At 41.0% G+C, this 24,143-nt stretch overlaps 1 protein-coding gene across 6 annotated transcripts in view; it reads left to right on the top strand.

Moving 5' to 3' along the window:
- The window catches only part of LOC119120183 (multiple epidermal growth factor-like domains protein 11), a 102,150-nt gene that overhangs the window by 20,175 nt on the left and 57,832 nt on the right, over positions 1-24,143 (top strand). For all 6 annotated transcript variants that reach the window (XM_037246826.1, XM_037246827.1, XM_037246825.1 and 3 more), the window contains exons 3-5: positions 322-423; positions 3,950-4,050; positions 20,991-21,083. In XM_037246826.1, the coding sequence (XP_037102721.1) occupies positions 322-423; positions 3,950-4,050; positions 20,991-21,083 (296 nt within the window). The remainder of the gene's footprint in view (positions 1-321; positions 424-3,949; positions 4,051-20,990; positions 21,084-24,143) is intronic.

Below are 24,143 nucleotides of genomic sequence, written 5' to 3'. Positions count from 1 at the left end.
CAGACATTGAAAGAAACATATATTTTTACTGCATGAAAATAAAGTCCATTAAAAATTCTTGAAAATGCTCAGAATACCACAGCCAGAGTCACTTTTCAGGGGAATGCCACACATTATACAGGAGTGAAAAAAATCACATAATTTAATTGATGAATTTTGGTGTCTTTCACACTGCCATTGCTGCGGTTAATTTTCAGTAAAAACTCACAATTTGTGGTGCAGAAATCTGTGAATTAAACATGGCAACACTATTTTTTTTAGAGGAGAAAGGAGCTGTCACTGGCAAAGCCTACTAACGTTCTGCATGTACTCTTCCTCTAGTTACGCCGTGACCGTCCAAGAGTCTTATGCTCATCCTTTTGACCAGGTCTACTATACTCGCTGCACTGACATTCTCAACTGGTTCAAATGCACAAGACACAGGTAATAACATTTTGTGGAAGTCTTTACTTTTTCAGACTATTGCAATGTGATTGATTATGTTGTCTATTAATTAATCTCTCTTACATGAATATGATTCAGGAATATATACAGGGAATGTTTGTGATGTGTAACCTTTCAAAGAAGAAAATATTGACTTCTGATTATTGTAAAAATGTAAATCAGGAATACATCCTATCTCATTTTTCTGTCAGCATTAGCATGGATTATCAAGGCACCTAATCATTTTATGTTATGTTTTCGTAAAGCACTTAGAGTACAGTAGTACTGCAACTGTGACACGCAGACATTCACTGCAGTCTACCCAACACTTGGCAGTTCATCTCTGTCTGATGTGGTCATTTTCATGAAGGACTGTCAGTGTATTGGCTTTAATGATCACATTAAGCTTTATAGCCACCAGTTAAGCTCCTTCAGCTAAGAGCTGAGTCATTGAACTTAAGAGGGAAAAAAGTCAGAAAACATCGTCCTTGAGCGTGGAGGAGAGATTCACATTTTAGTTACTTTCATCTTTTCTGAAGATGTATGATTGTATCATGTTTTTACGAGATTTTTAAAGAGACTTCATTCTTAATACAATCATAGCATTTGATTAGCTACATCAAAAGTTCATTAAATTAAGTTGCACTATTTTGATAAGAGCATGAGCAAATATGGAAGAAACAAGGACGTCTTTATGGCATGTGATGTCCCTTACACACACTTCACCCACGCACACACACACACACACACACACACACACACACACACACACACACACACACACACACACACACACACACACACACACACACACACACACACACACACACATATACTTATCTTATACCACCAAACAATTACAGGATGAATTTGTTTGCAGTATGGATTGGTGGCTTGGCAGGTAGGTGGAGGCCTGAAGCCCTACCAGACTGTGCAGAGTATGAGTGATTATGCGACATGTAACAGTGACAAGCTAGAGATTTGGGAAAGCTTTACTTCCTGGTGCCTCAAGATATGTGTGGAGATTCAGTTTTTCATGTTGCCTCTACTGCAATTATTAGCACAGTATCAAGCAGCCCTGGAATTTTTATTATTACAATGAATAAAAGAAAATTCTATATGTATAACTAGTGTAGTGACCAGTGTTGGGCAAATTACTTCCTAAATGTAATTAGTTACGTTTACTAGTTACCTTTTCAAAAAGTAATTGAATTACTCATTCATAAGTGTAACTTGTTACTAGGAAAAGTCATGATTGCATTACCTTTTCAAAAAGAATTCAGATTTTTGAGCAGGTGTCAATACAGTTGCATAGAAAAAAACAGCATAGACCAGTACTTTATTTAACTTAATATTTGCATTTTGAAGAACAATGTAAAATAAGCAAATAATGAAAAGTAAATTGTCACACAACTTCCAGACAATTGATCGGCCGGACGTGCCCACTGCACACTTACAGCAATTCGGTATATGGTAATGTAAACAATGTTGCATCTTCGTAAAGTCCAACAGCTGAAAAACAAATGAAGAAATAAGTACAAACATACCAGGTACACCAAGTTCCTCACTCAAAGTCCTTCAAGTATGCACCTGTTTTGTTTTGCCCCGGTATAGGTACAAAGAAGTATTGTACAGCTAGGGATGAGCACGGACGATGACGATGCTCATTTCCTCCATTTTATTCTATTTTCCCCAAACAAGAAGGCCTGATGTTCCATTGCGCACAATGATATGTGACACATTTCCAAAGCTGATTGGCTGACGCGAGGCATAGCGAGTCAAAAGTTAGTCCTCAAAGAGACGGAATGTGCGTTTTTGTGTTGCGCATTGTCGTGTCTCAAGCAGCATAAATAACGTGCCACATTTCACTGTTAACAACGGCGTTCCAACAATTAAGTACAAGGAAGTACCGTCCGTATTGGCCCGAATATAAGACGGTGTTTTTTGCATTGAAATAAGACTGAAAAAGCGGGGTTCGTCTTACATTCGGGGTCCAGACATTATACTCATTCCCAATGCTAGATGGCGCCAGATATCTTTAAAGCGAATGCTTAACTCCCCTGGCCAAAGCGAAGTCCTGTCACGAAGAATAAAAATAAAAATAGCGGTAGCAGTTTGCATTATTTTATTGCAATGTTTTTCCTTATTCAGATTTGTTTCAAGACTACAGTTACAGTTAGACTTCACTTTGATGCTTAATGCAGTTATTGCAATTTTTATCACATTAGATTGGTTTATTTACATTTCAAAAATCAGAAGCCATTCATTTACAAATGTGATTGCACTTTACATATTTAAATCTTCAGATATTAAGATGTGATAGACAGTTTTTGCATGATCTGAATGAGGCAGAATAACATGCTTTTTCTTTCGGATATTTTGTTATAATCATTTGTTTCAGATGTACTGTCATTATTTTCTGTATAAAAATTAAATTTAGTGTTCAAAAAGTCTTTTTTCAAACTTGAGTCTTGAAAAAGAGGGGGTCGTCTCTCATTATCAGGGTCGTCTTATATTCGGGCCAATACGGTAATTGAGCAATTGAGTAGATCACCCGTTACTGGAAAACTATAATGGCGTTAGTAACGCGGTTACTTCTAACGTCGTTATTCCTAACACTGCTAATGACTAAGAGAAATTAAACATGAAGCAAGGCGCTGTTCTCGTTGTTCTTCCTGTGGGAGATAAATGTGACTGACTTTGGGGCAATTGGTTGTGTGTGACTTTCAAAATGCTTGTTAGCAATACCGTCCGGTGCTAATAATAATAATAATAATAATAACAAATTACATATATAACGCAATTTACATTCGGAGGAATCTCAAAGTGCTACATGGCAAGTAAAAACAAGAAAACAAAGCAAAGACAAGTATAAAACAACTGGACGACAACCAGGATGTGAGAACTGGATTACGGAAATGCTAGGGCAAAGAGGTGAGTTTTAAGTCCGGTTTTGAAAGAGTCAGTGGATTGGGGTGCTCTTAGGTGGTCGGGGAGGGAGTTCCACAGTGTGGGGGCTGCATGGCAGAAGGCCCGGTCGCCCATGGTGCGCAACTTGGTTTTCGGGATGTGGAGAAGGTGTGAGTTGGATGAGCGGAGGCTTCGGGTGGCAGGTTTTGGGGCAAGGAGTTCTTTGAGGTATGGGGGAGCATGTCCGAGGATACACTGGTGAGTGAGGAGGGCGATCTTATAATCAGTTCGGAATTTGATGGGGAGCCAGTGCAGAGAACGGAGGATGGGTGTGATGTGGTCGCTTTTCCGCACCTTCATCAGGATCCTAGCAGTGCTGTTTTGGATGTACTGTAGCCTCTGGAGGCTCTTGCTAGGGATCCCGATGAGGAGTGCGTTACAATAGTCTAGCCTGGAGGAGACGGTGCTGAGCTTCATGCATGTTTGGCATATTTGGTGAGTAGAAATCAGTTGTGTTTATCACGAATATTTTCATACAAAAACAACTGTATCAAAATGCCAACGTTGTTAACCAACTACCACACAGACGGATTGTGTGTGTTCATATCTTATCCAGGATCAGCTACAAGACAGCCTACAGAAGAGGTGTGAGAACCATGTACAGGCGACGCTCTCAGTGCTGCCCGGGTTTCTATGAAAGTGGAGATCTGTGTGTTCGTAAGTTCTGGCCATTTTCTATTTATTGCATTTACATGATATGAATTGTATTTACATTGTGCAAATTCTATGGGAATGCATGTTTTGTTTGACCACTAATGAGAAACACAATATTTCACTACTTATCCACCTTGTTCAAAGAACAAAACCAACACAATGCATGAACTTACAACAAATTACACATCTGCAAATCATGTGACTTCTCCTGTTGCCTTTGCGAGACCAGTTCAGATATGCGTTATCACAAATTTACACAATAGATCAGGTATGTTCGGACCTCCACAGTCCAACTCACCGAACCCCTAGGGTCTGATCGAACCTAGGTTAAGAGCCACTGACCTAGGGAGACTGACTCACCAGGTGAGTGCCACAATAACATCCTTATCCTCCTAGCCCGCTAAATTTGCAGAATTTGCGCACGTACGCACACACGCATGCACACACACACGCACTCATGTTTGGACTGAACAAAACATAGGCACATGTCAAGACCTGTCACAGTTCGTTTCCTTGTTTTAATGTCATAGTTTCGGTTCGCGTGTCTGTGTGCTCGCCCCTCCCCTCCTGTGCTCTGACCAGTGTAATTGCCGTCACCTGCCTCTCGTTAACTGTCTTGTATTTAAGTCCTGTCTGCGTGTCACTCCCTGTCGGATTGTTCTTGTCTCGTGTCTCCTTGTTTCTCGTCTGCAGTCTTGTCGGTTCTAGTCTTGTTTAGTCTTTCTGTTCAGTTATTCACGTCCCTAGTCGAGCAGCTATAGTTTGTGTTTTGCGTTTGTTCAATAAACCCTGGTCCAGTCTGTATTTGGTTGCTCAGCACATGCACCCCCATTTTTTTCCCTGAGGAGGGGAGGGGATGGTGGGGGCTGCTGGGGCAGCTGGAACATAAGTACAAATACAATAAAATATTTGTATAGCACATTTCATCAGTGTATACATATATGTGCGTGTGTGTGTATGTGCGTGTGTGTGTGCATGCGTGCGTGCCTGTGTATATATATATATGCTATATATATGCTATATACATATATATATATATATATATATATAAAACAGAATTATAAATAGCAACAGTATAGTACATGAAACAGCCATCTCACATGCACCCAGCAGTTATTCAGTTTTACTGCTTTTAGAGTTGAGACTGCCACATCAGCGTTATGTCAGCCAATTTCTACTAAGACTGTCCACTCATATATTAGCAGCGGAAAACAAATTCTCCAAACAAATCTCTAGATGGAAGTGCCAGAAAGTTCTGAAAATTGAACAATCAAAGGCTTTTTAAAAACATATTTTGTAATAATAACGCCTTATCATCAGATGGGGCCATTAAAGCATTTTCTTTCATGCGTTTCTAATCAGATATTTTTTCCATCCAATTGAACATAAACTCAAAAGATAACTGCCTTTGAGAGACAAACCATTCTGTTAGTCTGCATGAAGCCATTTGAGTCAAAGAAAGCTTCTGAAGATGACTAAATAAACGGATAACTTTTTGCTATAGTACGTAGGTTTTACTAAGTAACTTATTCTCTCTTTGGAGCCTTTCCCTAAAGATTTTAAAACCAAAACAAGATGACTGAGATGGCTGCGGTCAAAAGATACCTTTTCGCCTACTGTTGGTATCACACTTGCAATGAAATTATTCAACTGAGTTTAAATTAGTGATATACAAAATTGATTTTTTTTTTCAAGAAAACTCAAAAAATTATTTAATCGTTTTAAGATTAATCTATTCTACTTTTTTCTAATCTCCTCTACTTATTTCATACTGATGTACTTTCCCCAAATCCCAAATGAAATCAATTATCCACCCTAGATGGTAAATTCTATAGCACAGCACTGCTTTTTTATAAGTGAATGGGTTGCCCTGGGGGGAGTCGATGCTAAAGAGAAGTAGTTTGTGTGTTTTTATTCAGCAACAGTTTGTAAACAACCTAATTCGATTCTCCTGTAGGATCTGGACAAATAACCCACAAGTCTATTGTGCAGCATTGCCTCCGCCATCCACCCCCTGACAAGCACGTGCCCTACTCCTGGTTTGAATGCGACCCGTGGCCTTGTTACGTACAAAGGATGCCTTTTAGCTTTGCTAACATTAACAAATTAGGACAGGTTCTTTGTTGTGCCACATTCTCAACATGAGCAAATTGAAAGGTCCCTCTCTTCTAGAGAAAGTAAGCTGCTTGAGGCTCAAATCAAAAGTGACGGGCTTTCATAGCGGTTTTGCAGAATTGTTTTTGATTTACTTCGTATCAAACATTTTATTGTGGATAGATACCATTTCTTGCTCAGGTTTCATTCAGTCATTCGTTAGTTCATTCATTCATGCATAAACTATCTACTACAGTATACATATAGTATATATATATAATATATATATATATACACACACACACACACACACATACATACATACATATATATACACACACACAGGACTGTCTCAGAAAATTTGAATATTGTGATAAAGTTCTTTATTTTCTGTAATATACCGTATTTTCCGCCCTAAAAGGCGCACCGGGTTATAAGGCGCACCTTCAATGAACGGCCCATTTTAAAACTTTGTCCATATATAAGGCGCACCGGCTTATAAGGCGCATAAAATAGAAGCTATACTGCATCAAACTGAGGTTGACTAGGGTTGCGGTATGCATCCACTAGCCAATAACCAACGAGCCCTCTGTAAACAATCGCGTTTCTCAAACGATCTCCTATAAAATGATCAGAACTGACTAAAGTTCTATCTAACGCATTGGTACTACTTACCTATGTTTCCCTTCCATATCGATCCGTAGATTTACTCGAAACATTAACAGAGCAGCCTATTTTGACATGAAATAGCCTGGTACGTATAGCAGCTATCGCAATAGCATTAGCCATCCGCAAAGTCTCACGAGCCTCAGCGAAGTGTAAACAATCGCGTTTCTCAAACGATCTCCTATAAAATGATCGGAACTGACTAAAGTTCGATCCAACGCATTGGTACTACTTACCTATGTTTCCCTTCCATATCGATCCGTAGATTTACTCGAAACATTAACAGAGCAGCCTATTTTGGCATGAAATAGCCTGGTACGTATAGCAGCTATCGCAATAGCATTAGCCATCCGCAAAGTCTCACGAGCCTCACCTCGCAATCTCCCATGAGCCTCAGCAAAGTGTAAACAATCGCGTTTCTCAAACGATCTCCTATAAAATGATCGGAACTGACTAAAGTTCGATCTAACGCATTGGTACTACTTACCTATGTTTCCCTTCCATATCGATCCGTAGATTTACTCGAAACATTAACAGAGCAGCCTATTTTGACATGAAATAGCCTGGTACGTATAGCAGCTATCGCAATAGCATTAGCCATCCGCAAAGTCTCACGAGCCTCACCTCGCAATCTCCCATGAGCCTCAGCAAAGTGTAAACAATCGCGTTTCTCAAACGATCTCCTATAAAATGATCGGAACTGACTAAAGTTCGATCCAACGCATTGGTACTACTTACCTATGTTTCCCTTCCATATCGATCCGTAGATTTACTCGAAACATTAACAGAGCAGCCTATTTTGACATGAAATAGCCTGGTACGTATAGCAGCTATCGCAATAGCATTAGCCATCCGCAAAGTCTCACGAGCCTCACCTCGCAATCTCCCATGAGCCTCAGCAAAGTGTAAACAATCGCGTTTCTCAAACGATCTCCTATAAAATGATCGGAACTGACTAAAGTTCGATCTAACGCATTGGTACTACTTACCTATGTTTCCCTTCCATATCGATCCGTAGATTTACTCGAAACATTAACAGAGCAGCCTATTTTGACAGGAAATAGCCTCGCGGGTACAACAGCTATTCGGTGACGCCCCCTGACTACAGTTGCCGTAATGCTGGGAAGCGATGCGACCTTGTAATTTATTAGTCGTACTAAAACGTACTGAAACATTTTGGCAGAGCACTGTGTACAACCAGTATGGATCAACAAATTCATCAGTTGATCCATATATAAGGCGCACTGGCCTATAAGGCGCACTGTCGGCTTTTGAGAAAATTTTAGGTTTTTAGGTGCGCCTTTTAGGGCGGAAAATACGGTAATTAAAAAAACAAAAATGTCATACATTCTGGATTCATTACAAATCAACTGAAATATTGCAAGCCTTTTATTATTTTAATATTGCTGATTATGGCTTACAGCTTAAGAAAACTCAAATATCCTATCTCAAAATATTAGAATATTTCCTCAGACCAAGTAAAAAAAAAGATTTATAACAGTAAAAAGAAATCAAACATTTGAAAATATCCATTAATGCACTCAGTACTTGGTTGGGAATCCTTTTGCCCGGATTACTGCATCAATGCAGTGTGGCATGGAGGCAATCAGCCTGTGGTATTGCTGAGGTGTTATGGATGCCCAGAATGCTTCAATTAGCAGTCTTTAGCTCATTTGCATTGTTGACTCTGGTGTCTTTCAGCTTCTTCTTCACAATACCCCACAAATTCTCTATGGGGTTCAGGTCAGGGGAATTGGCAGGCCAATCGAGGACAGTAATGCCATGGGCAGTACACCATTTACTGGTGGTTTTGGCACTGTGGGCAGGTGCCGGATCATGCTGGAAAATGAAATCATCATCTCCATAGAGCTTTTTAGCAGATGGAAGCATGTAGTACTCTAAAATCTGCATCTACTCTGGACCAACGCCAGCAGCTGACATGGCTCCCCAAACCATCGCTGACTGTGGGAACTTCACACTGGATTTCAAGCAACTTGGATTTTGCTCCTCCCCAGCCTTTCTCCAGACTCTGGCGCCTTGACTTCCAAATGAAATACAAAACTTGCTTTCGTCTGAAAAGAGGACTTTGGACCACTCTGCAACTGTCTAGTGCTTCTTTTCTATAGCTCAAGTCAGACGCTTCAGAAGTGGCTTGACCATGGGAATACAGCTATTGTAGGCCATTTCCCGGACACGTCTGTGAACAGTGGCTTTTGATACCTGCACTCCAGCTTCAGTCCACTGTCTTTGAAGCTCCCCCAAATTCTGGAAGCGACTCTTCTTCACAATGCTGTTAAGGCTGCGGTCATCTCTCTTGGTTGTGCAGCGTTTCCTGCCACATTTCCCCCTTCCAACAGACTTTTTGTGGATGTGCTTTGAAAATGCACTCTGTGAACAGCTTGCTCTTTGAGAAATTTCTTTTTGTGTCTTACCCTCCTGATGGAGGGTGTCAATGATGGTCCTCTGGACAGCAGTCAGATCAGCAGTCTTCCCCATACTTGTGATTTAGTTTACTGAACCAAGCTGAGTGTTTTCAAGGCTCAGGAAATCCTTGCAGGTGTTTCGAGTTAATTAGACAATTCAAGTGATTAGTTGAATACCCTACTAGTATATTTTTTCATGATATTCTAATATTTTGAGATAGGATATTTGAGTTTTCTTAACCTGTATGCCATAATCAGCAATATTAAAATAATAAAAGGCTTGCAATAGTTCAGTTGATTTGTAATGAGTCCAGAATGTATAACATTTTTGTTTTTTAATAGTATTACAGAAAGTAAAGAACTTTATCACAATATTCTAATTTTCTGAGACAGTCCTGTATACATACACACACAAATTCATTCATCTGTTCCGCTTGTCCCCCATGGGCGTGCAACCAGCCAGCCAATCGCAGGGCACACAGAGACAAACAACCATCCGCACACTCACTCACACTAATGGGCAATTTGGAGTGCTTAATCGGCCTACCAAGCATGTTTTTGGGATGTGGGAGGAAACTGGAGAACCCAAAGAAATCTCACGCAGGCACGGGGAGAACATGCAAACTCCACACAGGGAGGGCCAGAGGTGGAACCAAACCCACACCCTCAGAACGGTGAGGCGGACAAGTTCAGCAGTGCTCTATCGTTTCTATTGTTTCTCTTTTTGTGGCAATTTATCCCGCTCCCGCTCCCGCTCCACCTGCACATTGGTCAATGCATTTCCCTGGCGCACAGCTACGCCCCATTGACGCACATTGTTCTCAGCTACGCCACACATTAATCAGCGCTCATTGCCTGCCACCTGTTCCTCATCACCAACTCATCAAGACGCCAACTTAAACGCAACTCTCCTGCCACACCCTTGACACGCTGCTACGACACCTGTTACTTCCCCGCAAGCAACCAGCCACGTACAAACACCTGTTGTCTTTGCCCGTAGGCGATGCTTACCGGTCTGTCAGCGTTCCAGCCTTCCACTCCCCTTTTCCCCTTTATTCAATGAACAAAGTTCGTGCTGCACTTGGTTGCCTTGCCTGGTCCGTTACACAATTGCACACAATTTACTGTAAGTCCAAATCAAGTTCAGTCTACATTTTCCTTTATCTATATCCCCTATCACAGTTTATCCCAGTTACCAACCACTTAGAGGTGTGAAACAGTATCTGCTAGCATTACACAAAAAAACTATGGAAATATGTTTGGTAGAATATTTAATTGTTTTTACTCTTGGGAATAAATCTTATGATATTGGAAAGCCTATGGCTCACTCTTTCATGGGACATTATTAAGGAATGTGCATTTGTGGGATGATCAGTAGACGATGTGGTTTGCAGCAATGAAAGTTTTGCAAAGTCAAAATGCCGATGCCAAACAACAAGGTGATGTGCTTATCTACTAACTAATTTGGTCTCTCGGTTGTACTTGTACTCTACTCTGGTGTGATCTCATTTGTCTTATCATAAATCACTCTGACAAGTCAAGTTTAATTATACTGTGTATCCCTTTAGCACAAAAAAGTCTCAATGTGCTTTAAAGGCCCAAAGTTTACAAAACACAATGGCATCCATGAAACCTTGAGAACGGATCACAGATGAAACAAGTCCTAAAAAAGGATGACCAGGTGGGCAACCTTTATCACATGATATGATGCTATAGTAGGAGAAGCTATAAAGGTTGCAGGTATACTGCTCCGGGGGCACGATAGGTTTTTGCTATGGGCAATATGGGCGACCGCCCAGGGCGCAATACAGTAATCTACTTTGCGGTTCACCTATCGCGGCCTCGGTGCATCGTGGATTTTTATGAAAACAAATATTGTGGATATATTCGGTGCATCGCGGCTTTTTGCAGCGTCACTTGGAGCGCGGGGGCTTTATCTGCCCATATGACTTTACAGCACACTATTGGCCGGTTGAGGAGACGTGACCAATGGGAACATGTTGATCTGTACCCTTGCCGATGATTGGCATAGAGCTGTAAGCTCTAACCAGGCTTTATCTCAATCTCCTGCTACGTATCCACTCCTCCACTTCGTTTGTGTCAGCAGATTCAGCAGCATCTGTGATTCGCGCTTTGTTTTGTTGTCACAAACGAGGTAGGACAACCAAATGCAACACGAGCTCTTTATTTGGGGAAAGTTTAAAGCAGGGGTCTCAAACTCCAGTCCTCGGGGGCCGCATTCCTACATGTTTTCCTCGTTAAACACACCTGATCCAATTATCAGGCTCCTGCAGAACGTGAGGATGAACTGATCATTTGAATCAGGTGTGTTTAACGAGGGAAACTTGGAAAACATGTAGGAATGCGGCCTCCGAGGACTGGAGTTTGAGACCCCTGGTTTAAAGGAAACAAGGAGGGCTGGAATGCCAGCAGAGAGGACTACGAGGCAAGCTGACGAGCTGGTCAGCAAGCTCGCATCGTGCGTCATCGAAGCAGAAGGGCATAGCAAGCTTTTTAAAGCTATTTAAAAAGTATTTAAAGATACAATAAAGTGTTTAAAAGTACAATAAAATGTTTGAAAATAAAATTCTAAAAGTCTTGTGCGGATGCCCTCGCACTGGGCTGCGGGGGTGCGTCAGCCAGTCAGCACGGCAAGAGCGGAGCGGAGCCGTGACATGTTCACAGTTTAAAATGTTTAGATGTTTAAAAATATAATACAGTGTATAAAAAGAAAATTATAAAAATCTTGTGCGGATGCCCTCGCGCTGGTCCGCGGGGGTTGGTCAGCCAGCCAGCACGCATGAGCAGTGGAGCATTTGATTGTATAATAATTGCAAAAAAAATAAAAGATTACTACTTCACGGATTTCGCCTATCACGGGTTCTTTTTGGAATTTAACCCCTGTGAAAAACGAGGGTTCACTGTACACGTGGGGGTGTACAAGTGCTCTCAAGAAAAAAAACAAATCACCAGTTTTGTAGCTCAGTCAGTTCCATCTCAAATCTGTTCAGTGTTCACTGGGGCGCCCTTATTGTCACGTGATGTCAATTTGCTGCTGAGAGTCGTGTCGGATTGGGGTTCTTTGTTCGTTCATCGTACGTACGTGTCAGAAGAGCAGCCCTCTCCTCTCACCCGCCCCTCCCTCCAAGAGGCAAGAGGGTGGTGGCCGGCGGGAAACAGCAGAGGCCGGAGAGGAAATTCAAAGGGAGAGGGATGAGGGATTCCAAGGCCACACAACTGCTTCCAAATAAATTGTATTTTCATTCATAAAAACAATACCGTAATTTTCGGACTATAAGTCGCTCCGGAGTATAAGTCGCACCAGCCATAAAATGCCCAAAATTGTGAAAAAAACCCATATATAAGTCCCTCCGGAGTATAAGTCGCATTTTGGGGGGCAATTTATTCGACAAAATCCAACACCAAGAACAGACATGAACGAGCAACAACAGGCTAAACGATACGGTATGCTAACGTGACAAACACAAACGAGGAGCTGAGAACGGGCCTGACGTAACATTCAGTTATTTTTAAAAAAACTATTACATAAATAACACGTTTATAAAACCATCTGTGTCACTCCAATTCATTAAATCCATCGATCGTCCTTTGTCAACAATGCCGTGTGCCGCGCCGCAGTTCAAATTATTCCACAGGCCCATACAACGATATATAAACTATATTTTAAATAACTATCACATAAACAACAATATTATCAAACCATTTGTGTCACTCCAAATCATTAAATCCATCAATCAAATTTCTCGTCTTTTATCGATCGTCCTTTGTCAACAATGCCGTGTGCCGCGCCGCAGTTCAAATTATTCCACAGGCCCATACAACGATATATAGACTATATTTTAAATAACTATCACATAAACAACAATATTATCAAACCATTTGTGTCACTCCAAATCATTAAATCCATCCATCAAATTTCTCGTCCTTTATGTCATCCTGGTGACAGAGGACATGTCCAGAGGATATGGCGCTTTAAAGTGTTAATTACTTTATTTGATTTTTTTTCTCTATTTTTCATGTTTTGAATATGTTCAAGATAAAGATATCAAAGCATGTGAAGTGATCAACTATACTAAAAATAACATGTGAAGTGGTCAACTATACTTGTAAGTAAGTGATGTGTTAATGATCAAGTAAAAATCTGTGAAAAAAAACATATAAGTCGCTCCTGAGTATAAGTAACCCTAACCCTAACCCTAACCCACCCAACCTATGAAAAAAACCGCGACTTATAGTCCAAAAATTACGGTAATACCAATCCACATGTAAAGAATTTACACACACAAAATTAAAAAAGATAAAAAACGGACAGTGCACGCACTACGTTATGGCCGCATTACCTGCACACATACGTACGTGACGTGATCAATGTTAAGTTAAGGTTGTTTGACGGACCGGATGGTGTTTGCAAAAAGGTTTTTTTGTGGGGAGCCGCGATGGATGGTTCGGCCAGGGTGCAAAAGTAGCCAGGACCGCCTCTGTCCGGGGGCACGGGGGCAGCTGTAACAATGCGCGTCACTTACATTGGGACTATCACAAAGACAGTGAAAACAGTAAATTGAAACACAAATTAATATACAGTAGGAAAACAGTCACAGTGAAAAGATAAAGAATAAAAACGGGTCTTCAAATTAATTTAAAAAATGGACAGTGCCTAATATTCACGGGGCGTGTCTGGTATGAGGACCTGAGAAAACCGGGCAGGTGTGTGTGAGTAACAGTTTATGTTCAGCTATTTTGATATTGAAATTAAAAGAGAGAACTGTCAAGTTATAAGCAAAAAGGCCTCCAGCATCCATATAGCTTAAAAGAAATGTCTTGAGTATTGCGGCTACCAAATCCATCAAAATGTTCTGAAGCCACGGTGGGCGAAGCGGGGGAAAACAGTTGTAATACTCACACTCAATGATGTAATGTCCACACGATCATGCCCATTTAGGCACTTTATTGCTCTCTCCATGCCGATCCACTAATAGTTGATTTGCGGCACAGAGCAAAAAGATCCAAAGTGAAGAGAAGTGTGCAATGTGCGTTATGCGTATGTGCGGGGTTAGTGCGGTACACAAAAGTGTAGTCTTCCCTGTGCTTACCCCATGCCAAACTGAACAGCAGCATAGGTGTCAGGTAAGGCAAATTAAGGCCCAGCTCCGTACCCATGTCCATCAGTAACCAATAAAATAAGAACAGAAAACAAAATAAACCAATACCCGAAAAGTTGAAACCATAGTGAAAAGAGAAAAAAAAGAACATATTTATGGCTCCTACATTGAGGATGGTGGTTTATTTTGTATTTTTCTTGTCTTTTATTGAGTCTCTATGGCCTATTAATCATAGTTGTAACAAGTTGTAAAACTGGGTCAGACTGTGAAAAGTGTCAGTCCCAAAATGATGAATGAATAATTCTACAGAGGGGAGCCATTTGTTTTTTTGTGTGTGTCTGTTTTGTATTTTGATATGAAAAAACTGCAGTGCATTTAGAAAGTTTTAATGGTGTTTCACTTTTAACACATTTTCTTTTGTTACAGCTGTATTCTAAAATGGAATTCGTGAATTCTTCCTCCAAATGCTACTGGGATCTATCCTTACACCACTGCTCTTTTGTACATTAAACATCAACATTAATTTACCAAATCAATATTTCCACGCCTACATTTTTGCAGTTGACTGAATTTTATATGCCCTCGGTACTACTCCATCTCACGCCCTCACTCATCTACTGAGTGCCTTTGATTCACTGCAATTATCTCCATAAACACATAGTAGTCCAAAATACAGAAAGACATCTTCCACCATCAGAGACCCAGAATTTCTCATTAAAATAGTGCTCAAATGATCTCTCATATATAATCATCAGCCTTGACAGCAGTTTCACATTCAAAACTCATATTTCACTGTTAACCCGAAAACAAAAAATATAATTATACTTCTAATCACAGACTATTTGTTGCCCTCAAACAGGAAAATCATTGCATAGTTCAAATTTATGTCTGTTCTTGACTACGGAGAAATCTTGTGTTGTCACGCAGCCCCGTCAAAACTTCAGCAGTTAGACCTTGTTTATCACAGTGCATTACATTTAATCACAGATGACTAATTTTGCACTCATCATTGTGCCGTCTTTCAAAAAGGTTGGTTGCACATTTTGTGGTGCAGGGGTGGAAGGGAGAGGTACTACTTTTAAGGCTGATACGGTTGCAGCTGGATTACTAGTGCCGGTTGCACTAGTGCTGGTTGACACCTTACTGGACCTCACCGACACCCAGCTCTTGTCTATGGCTCCAAGAAGCAGAGTTTTCTGTGGCTACACCACGGTAAACTGCTTCAATCAGCAGGCTGAACTAGACAAGGGTCGTCAGGGGGCCAAAGACCCCCCTGGTAAGAGCTTGGAGAGGAGATAGGCACCACCTAGCTTATTTGCCTAACGAAATGTCATGATGGACAAACAGTCAGGTATCTACATGCCGGATCGGTCGAGGCCCGGAAAACCATCATTAACGACCGCGCTGCCCACTGTCTTCCCCCAGGGTGGGGGCGACAAGTTTGCTACTGGGACAAGAATGACACCAACACTCAACCTCCCGAAGCATGACACCATGATTGGGACATGGAATGTCCGTACACTGTATGCCTGTGGGAAAGTCAGAGAGCTGACTTATGAACTAGAGAGATACAGATGGGACATCCTGGGAATGGCCGAGGTCAGGTGGACCGGCTGTGGTGAAACTACTACAGAAAAAGGCCACAAGATATGGTATAGTGGAGAAGATTCTCAACACCAGCATGGAGTGGGCTTTATTTTCAACAAAAACAAAATCAACTCAGTTATCAGCTGCACGCCTATATCCAGCAGGCTCATCAGCATCTGGATCGCTGCACGGCCCATGAATTTAACCATCATTCAAGTGTATTCCCCTGCGACGGACTATGATGATGACGCAGTTGAGACATTTTATGAGGAGTTAGAGGACACTATCAAGTCAATATCCAAGAAGGACTTTATGGTCATCCAAGGGGACTGGAATGCCAAAATTACGCATACGAACACTGGGGAGGAACAGCAGGACCGTTTGGAGTTGGCGAAACAAATGACAGAGGTCTGAGACTTCTAGACTTTGCGAGAACCCATAAGCTCACCATAGCCAACACACTGTTCCCACACAAAATCTCACGCAGAACAACTTGGCATGCACCGACTGGAAAGACACACAATCACACCACAAAGGTTCAAGTCGAGCATCAACAAGGCCCAAACCAGAACATTTCCTGGGGCGGACATCGGAAGTGACCACGATATGGTACTGATGACACTCAGACTTAAACTGAAGACACAAAAGGAACACGATAACCCACGCATGAAATTTAACATAGACAAACTGAAAGACCCACAAGTCGCTAGAGTATTTGAGGCAAACATATGGGGTAAATTCGCAACACTTAACCTACTTCAAGACATAGACACACTGACAAACAAGATGGAGGAGGCATTCACAGAAGCAGCAAAAGAAGTACTGAGGAAAGACAGGAATAAAAACAAACCGTGGGTCACGGACGATATCTTAGATCTCTGCGACCTTAGAAGAACCTTCAAGAAAACCAAGAAGGATGACCCAAAAGCAGCGGAACAGTACACTATTGTGAACAAAAGCATCAGGAAGAGGATGAGGGAAGCCAAAGAGAGGTGGATTACAGAGCACTGTAACAGCATAGATGTAGGCATACGATAGGGTAATAGTAAATCAGCATTCAGTACACTAAAGAAACTGACAAGAACACAACAACCCACAGCTACAATAATCGAAGATAATGATGGTTCTCTACTCACTGAAAAAGCAGCAGTAACCAAGAGATGGATAGAGTACTGTCAGGATCTATACAACTTTGAAATAAAACCAGACCCCAACATACTCACCAATGCCTCAAAGTCCAGCAAGGAATGTCAAGATGTGCCTATACTCCAAGCCGAAGTGGAGGAGGCAGTGAGGAGCCTGAAAACCGGAAAATCAGCAGGCATCGACAACATTCAGCAGAGCTTTGGAAACACGGAGGGCATGAGATAATAAAAGCGATGACACTCATCTGCCAAAGGATCTGGGAAACACACCAGTGGCCCAGAAAATGGACTCAGTCTTTAATTATCCCTATTCCCAAGAAAGGGAACTCAAGACAATGCCAGAACTATCCAACCATCAGCCTCATCTGTCATGCGAGCAAAGTGTTGCTGCGGATCATTTTGAACAGGTTGAGGAGCAAGGCAGAGGAAATCATTGCAGAGGAACAAGCAGGATTCAGACCAAGGAGGAGCACCACCGAACAAATCTTTAACATCAGACTACTCATTGAGAAACACCTTCGCAACCAACACGACCTATATCACAACTTTCGTTGACTTTAAAAAAGCCTTTGATCGTGTTTGGCATGAGGGCTTATGGCATGTTCTCAGGAACTACAATCTTGACAATAACCTCATAAGGCCATACAATCACTCTACACCCACTCAAGCAGCGCAGTTCTCATCAATAACACCATAGGAGAACCTTTTAAAGCAACAGTAGGTGTCCGCCAGGCTGTCTCCACCCCAATCCTATTTAACATCTTCCTGGAGAACATCATGGAAGAATCCCTGCAAGATTTCCACACCTCTATTTCCATCGGAGGAAGACCCATCTCCAACCTCCGCTTCGCAGATGACATCGACCTGATAGAGAAAAGCAAAGGTGAACTCCAGGAACTCACCACCAGACTGGAACAGGTTGCGAGACGATACGGAATGGAGATAAGCGAAGAAAAAAGCACGATATTGGTCAATAGCTACAACCATGTAACACCAACCATGGCAAAACCCTGGAAGAAGTGAAGGACTTCAAATACCTCAGGTCCCTTGTGAGTGAGGATGGCAGCTCAACAAAATAAATAAAAACAAGAATTGGCATAGCAACATCAGCCATGATGAGACTGGCCAGAATATGGAGAAGCAATACCATCAGCTTCCCGGCGAAGGTCAGACTCTACAACTCTCTCATACTATCCACACTACTGTATGGTTGTGAGAGCTGGACACTCACAGCAGACACTGAACGTAGGATACAGGCCTTCAAAACCAAGTCCTACAGGAGGATGCTACACATATCTTACAAAGAACACCGGACAAATGACTATGTTAGACAGCTAGTCACCACCTATGCTGGGCAACAAGAACCTGTACTGGCAATGGCAAAACGTCGCAAACTGGCCTGGTTTGGCCATGTCACAAGACACACTTCCCTGTCAAAGACCATCCTACAGGGGACAGTAGAGGGGAAGCGAAGAAGAGGCAGACCGAGAAAATCCTGGATGGACAACATTAAGGAATGGACAGGCTGCAGCTTCCAAAACCTGTTACAAACAGCAGAAGAACGTGAGCGCTGGAGATCCCTGATGGCCCAAGCATCCACCATGGCACCCCTACGGCCCCCTAGGCCATGGGATGAGTGAGTGAGGGTTGCACATCTATACAGTTGAGAAGAAATATCCATCTCATGTTATTTATCTCAAAAGCACTGCTGCTGAAATTTATATTTTAAAGGGTACCTTTAGTCATTCGCAATATTAAAAAAAAATTATTCTATGAATATGGCTTAATCGAATCCCTGAAGTTTATTAAAAAAAAGCAACTCATGTAGGAAATAATTTAGTAAGTGTGACAAGGAAATACTGGGAGCATCCATGTTGCTTAGTTTGTGGCCCGGATCAGGCAGCTGCGTGACATCAGCAAGTTGATAGCATCTTGGCTGGGTCCAATCTCGTCCCCAGCGTTGGTGTTTTAGATTTATTTTAAAACAATCGTATAAGCAGCAAAAAAGTCAATATTTAAATCGGGTGTGCCCCCCCCCCCCCTGCCCCCCTCGCTAGCTCCAACACTTACTTGTTTGACAGTTGATCTGGTGCGGGTCCGCGGAGATATTTTTTTATCATGCCGTCAATGTAGGCCATTTCCAGGGATGGACGGTGGGCAACATACTCCTCAAGTTTGTCTTTTGATGTGATACACCTCAGGCGTTCCATTTTTCCCATAAGTAGCTCATATTCTTGGCAGCAAAAACACTCTTCATCCGTTTTTTGCTGCACACAGTTTCCACATTTGCACCAACCAGCAGACGACATTTTTGATCTCCCATCACGCACGGTACAAAATATCGTCCTCCGAGCTGTCACTAGAGTAATTATCTTCATCACTTAGTGATAATGAAGAATATGTTGCCTTATCTGGCTCGTACATATATCCTCTAGCCCCAATCTCTTCCTTACTTGACGACATAATGCTTTTTTACAAGTCGAGTTTCAGCATTGACAAGCCAGTATATATAGGCCTGATTGGGGCGCCCCAAAACGGAATCAACTTGGTGACGTCATATCCGGTGCGCCATATTTCTTCCCCAGGCAGCAAAAGTGCCGGTCAAACGGCAATGTTTCAGGCTATATATCTCTTGTCCCTAAGAGGTGTTGTGTTATTTCTTTTTTGATATTGTACATTTACTTTATACTAAATCAGTGTCTGCATTATACAGGTTGACGAAAGGTACCCTTTAAGCAGAACATGTTTTTTTGTACTGAAAAAGACCATAATTAAATAGGGGTCCTTTAAGTACCATGAATATTGTGACATTCTTAAGTATTAGTTTGTATCATTTTTTTGGTTTAGATATTTCAGATATATACTACCTAATCAGCGATATGCCAATTTTGGCTTCTGTTGCCGACCACTCATTTAGAGTCATCAATTAAGCTAATATGTATGTTTTTGGAATGTGGGAGCAAGAGGTACTTGGATACAACCCATGCAAACATGAGGAGAACATGCACACAGGTTTGCTGGAGCCCAGATAGGAACCCATGACCTTTGAACTGAGGCAGACATGCTAACCAATCGGCTACCATGCCTGTGAATGCTTTTTTAAAATTCAATTTAATTGGCTACAACAGCAAAAATCCCCCCCCCCCAAAAATGTGCTATATCGTTATAATTTTGTAATGCATTTTGAGATACAATGATACATTTTTGAGATACAACATAAAATGTGGAAAAGGTTAAGTTGTAATAATACATTTTTTTTAAATACTGTAAAATTTTGACTAAAGAGGAGATTATTCCCTTAGCCTTAACTCGTGTGCTTATTCAAATATTCTAGATGTCTTATTGGCACCACAGTCCTGTCTCTTCTTAATGTCTCTAACTCACTAAATCCATGTTCATTGATAATATAATTTTCAGTGAAGTCCGTGTTGACGTGTTCATGCTTTTAAATCAAATTGAAGCATTTGGTTAATATCTGCTCTGCTCAACTACACAACCTCATACTGAAAAAAGACGACTTATATATTTTCACCTCTGTGTAACGTTGTGTGGTTTCCACTTGTTTTCCTACAGTGACGTGGTAGTTTTTGTTTGTTCTGCTTTGGAATGTATTCTGACTGATACATTCTGATTATTATCTTTTTAATATCCTCATATACTCTTGATGAAATAACCCAAGTGATTTCGAGTGCATACAGGATATATCCGTAAAAAAGTAACTGATTTGATCACCAAAAATACAAACACATTTTTGAAACGCAGATAAAACAATCGTTTAATTTTGATGCCGCAATCACCATCTAATGACGTCTGTCACTGGTATAGTTAAAGTAGGTAATCTTGGTCTTAATTACCTCAGAGTATTATAATTGATTGTAATTAAAACGTTTCTTCTATTTTCATGTCAGCATTGTGTACTGAGGAGTGTGCCCACGGTCGGTGTGTCTCTCCTGACACCTGCCAATGTGAGCCCGGCTGGGGAGGTCTGGACTGCTCAAGCGGTGAGTTCAAATCTAATTTTTGCTACAGATGTAGCTACATTGTGTGCCATTCACCACAACACTGTGTGAGGTCACGGAAAACTGTATGAGGGAAGTGAAGTGTGTGTTGGATACCTGACATGCAAATGCAAGTGGCGTTATTATTTTACACAGAATGACTGTCAAAAGGTTTCAAAAAAATGACCAGTTAAATTTGAGAAGCATTATTGAATTTATCAACTTCAATCTAGGTTCTCGCATAGAAGGAGAAAAGGAAATGAAGTACAAAATTCTCAGAAATTACCTAACAGTTTTTTCAATCTAGGTTCTCACATAGAAGGAGAAAAGGAAATGAAGTACAGAATTCTCAATAATGACCTAAAATTATAGGGGTGTAAATCGCGGGTTTTGTCACGATACGATATCATATCGATACAAAGAAACACGATACTTGCCGATATCTTAAAGCCTGCTGTGATTCATTCACGATACATCACGATATAGTGCTCCACGATCGATATTTTTATTTATTTTTTTTTTTTTTAAATAAAAAATATAGAACAATATCCTGATTTATAACAATTCATACGCAAAATCAACAAGGTACTGCAAACTCTTTATTTAGGAAATTACAAGAGTATTGTAGTATACAAAGTGCTTATTTTAACACTGAACTTTATCAAATTCCTATATTTTTTCTCATATAAGTAAAGAAAAATGAATATTCTTTCTTTTTTTGTAATACCATTAACTTTAAAGTGCATTACTGAACTATTTATTTACAATAATTTTAATTGTCCGTTGAGCCATCTTTTCTTTGGAATCCAAAGTGCTTCCAAACGAATGACTTGAAGCCCAAAGGGGAGCGAATTTCCTCGTCTTCTTGGACACTAGCCATAGCACCAGCCCAGGAGCCGCGTAGTTGTCGGCTCCCCTTTCACGTGCCTGCTCTGCTCACAACACAGCACGCCGCGTACTGCTCCCGGAAAGAGGAAGCAAGCAACAATGAACTGGATTTCAAAATAAAGTCGCGTCTAATGTCCGAGGTCAAACACGGCGATATAAATCGATGTTTACGTTTAGCATCGATGCCAAAAAATCGTAGAGCATTATATCGATTAATCGATGTGTATCGATGAATCGTTACACCCCTATAAAATTACCTTTTGAGCAAAGCATGTTTCGGATTTGGAAAAAAATGGTCCAGGAGAATTATCTTTTTAGATGTTTGATTTGAAGAGCAGCTATTTTTATAGGCTGAGATTTTTTCTTTTTTTGACAAAAGTTGAAAAGTAAAAATTGCATTTTACGAATGACAATCGTTCTGCTGTGTTTCATTGGATTATCAGTCTCATTATTTTCTCGAGAACTCCGCAAACTCTCTCACAGCCTACACTGCAACCTGTTTGTCTGTGGCCCTATTGACACATCATCAGTCACCCAGCCACCCACATTGTTTACCTTCCTTTATTGCTGCCAGGGTTTAAGGGACTGATGCATGTCTCAAACGAGGGTTAGGTTAATTTGCCACCTCCTCCAGGCTGAGCAAAGGCAAAAGATGAAGTATCGACTCTCAGTTTGAAGATAGGCGTGAATCAGACTGAAAAGAATTCCTAGCATTTTAGGATTAGGCGACTGTCCATTGTGTTAGGCATTTCTACCTGTCAACTGAATTGTTTCTCAAAGGTCCTCTGCCATCAAAATCTCAATTTTTCCAAATGTTTTATGCATAACATAGGTCCAAATGAATCCGTGACATGATTTAAATGCCTGCAACAAAAAATGAAAGGCTTGAAAAACTTAGATTTTGGAATCCTTGTAACAGATTTGACCCTCGTTATTCAAATACCTTTTGTAAAAAGTAAATAAAAAAAAATTTTTGCTTCAGCTGCCACCATTAAAGGAATTGAAGAATAAATGGCTTCAATTTTGTTTTAGAGAAGTTCCACAGCATTTTAGAACCAGAATTGTGCTATGTTTGAGCAAATTTCGTGGATGATGGCTTCGTCAACGTAAGGCACAGGAGCACATTGAGTGCTTTTGTTGTGAGTTTACAGCGTATTACCATGGAGGAGGATTTAAAAAAAAATCTGAGTGTGTGTTTGTGTGTGCGTAGGTCTTTTTGTATGTGCACGTGGATGCAGTGGTATGTGTGTGTTCATGTGGGTGCGCTTACATGCATGGAGGGAAGGTGTGGCTTCATGTATACGGTATTTATTGCGACTTCCATTGTCTATTTTCACCTCTGTAAGGCATTGTGCTCAAACGAATTTCATCCCAAAAATCCGATATGCTCATTAAGACATCTAGTGTGAAGCTAGCCTTACCCCCAGTTCACACTGAGTGTGGTACATACGCAGAGTGATGTCCGTAAGAATACAATTCACAACTGTGATACGTGAGCTGCTCGTGTAAAAAAAAAAAGCATTCCGTTAGACCACAAGAACACAGAAAAGTTGAAATCACGCGATAACAACCGTGTATATGGAGATACTTGCCTTTCGTTCACATTGTAAGCTTTTTGGACATTAGTTCCAGGACTTTGGCTCTTCTACCACTGGTAAGCATGCTTTGTGTTTAAATAGTCATGTTCAATTGATTTTGAGTTTGTTTTTTAGATGCCCAACTCTTGTCAAATGTCATGTAGTTAACTTTCTTCCCAAGACAACGCACATATATAGCGATTATCCTCAGTTCCAGTAGTCGCTGTGCATGAGCGTGGGAGATGTTTTGACGCACTCGTTGCTCAGACTGTCAATTGTCCGAGCTGTTTTCCTTTCCAAGTGTATTACAGGTTGCTTCATACCCAAAGGATTACTTAATGATTAAACAAGGGCCCTAATTGTGAAGCTTATTAGCTTTTCTACAGACGTGCAAGTGTCCTGAACATCCAAATAACTGAGTGTCCAAGTGACAGAGTAACCAAGTGGCCGCTTTTGGCCATCTGCTGCAAGTGCAACAACAAGTAAAAGTGTAGCAAAATGAGTTCACAGCACAATTTTTAAATATACTGGATCTACCTAGCATTCTGACGCCTGACTTCCTGTCTGGCTTGTGTAATTTCTTCAGCTTCATGAAAAT

The sequence above is a fragment of the Syngnathus acus genome, chromosome 3 (assembly GCF_901709675.1).
Source record: "Syngnathus acus chromosome 3, fSynAcu1.2, whole genome shotgun sequence".
NCBI lineage: Eukaryota > Metazoa > Chordata > Actinopteri > Syngnathiformes > Syngnathidae > Syngnathus > Syngnathus acus.
This window is presented reverse-complemented; position numbering and strand designations above follow the sequence as displayed.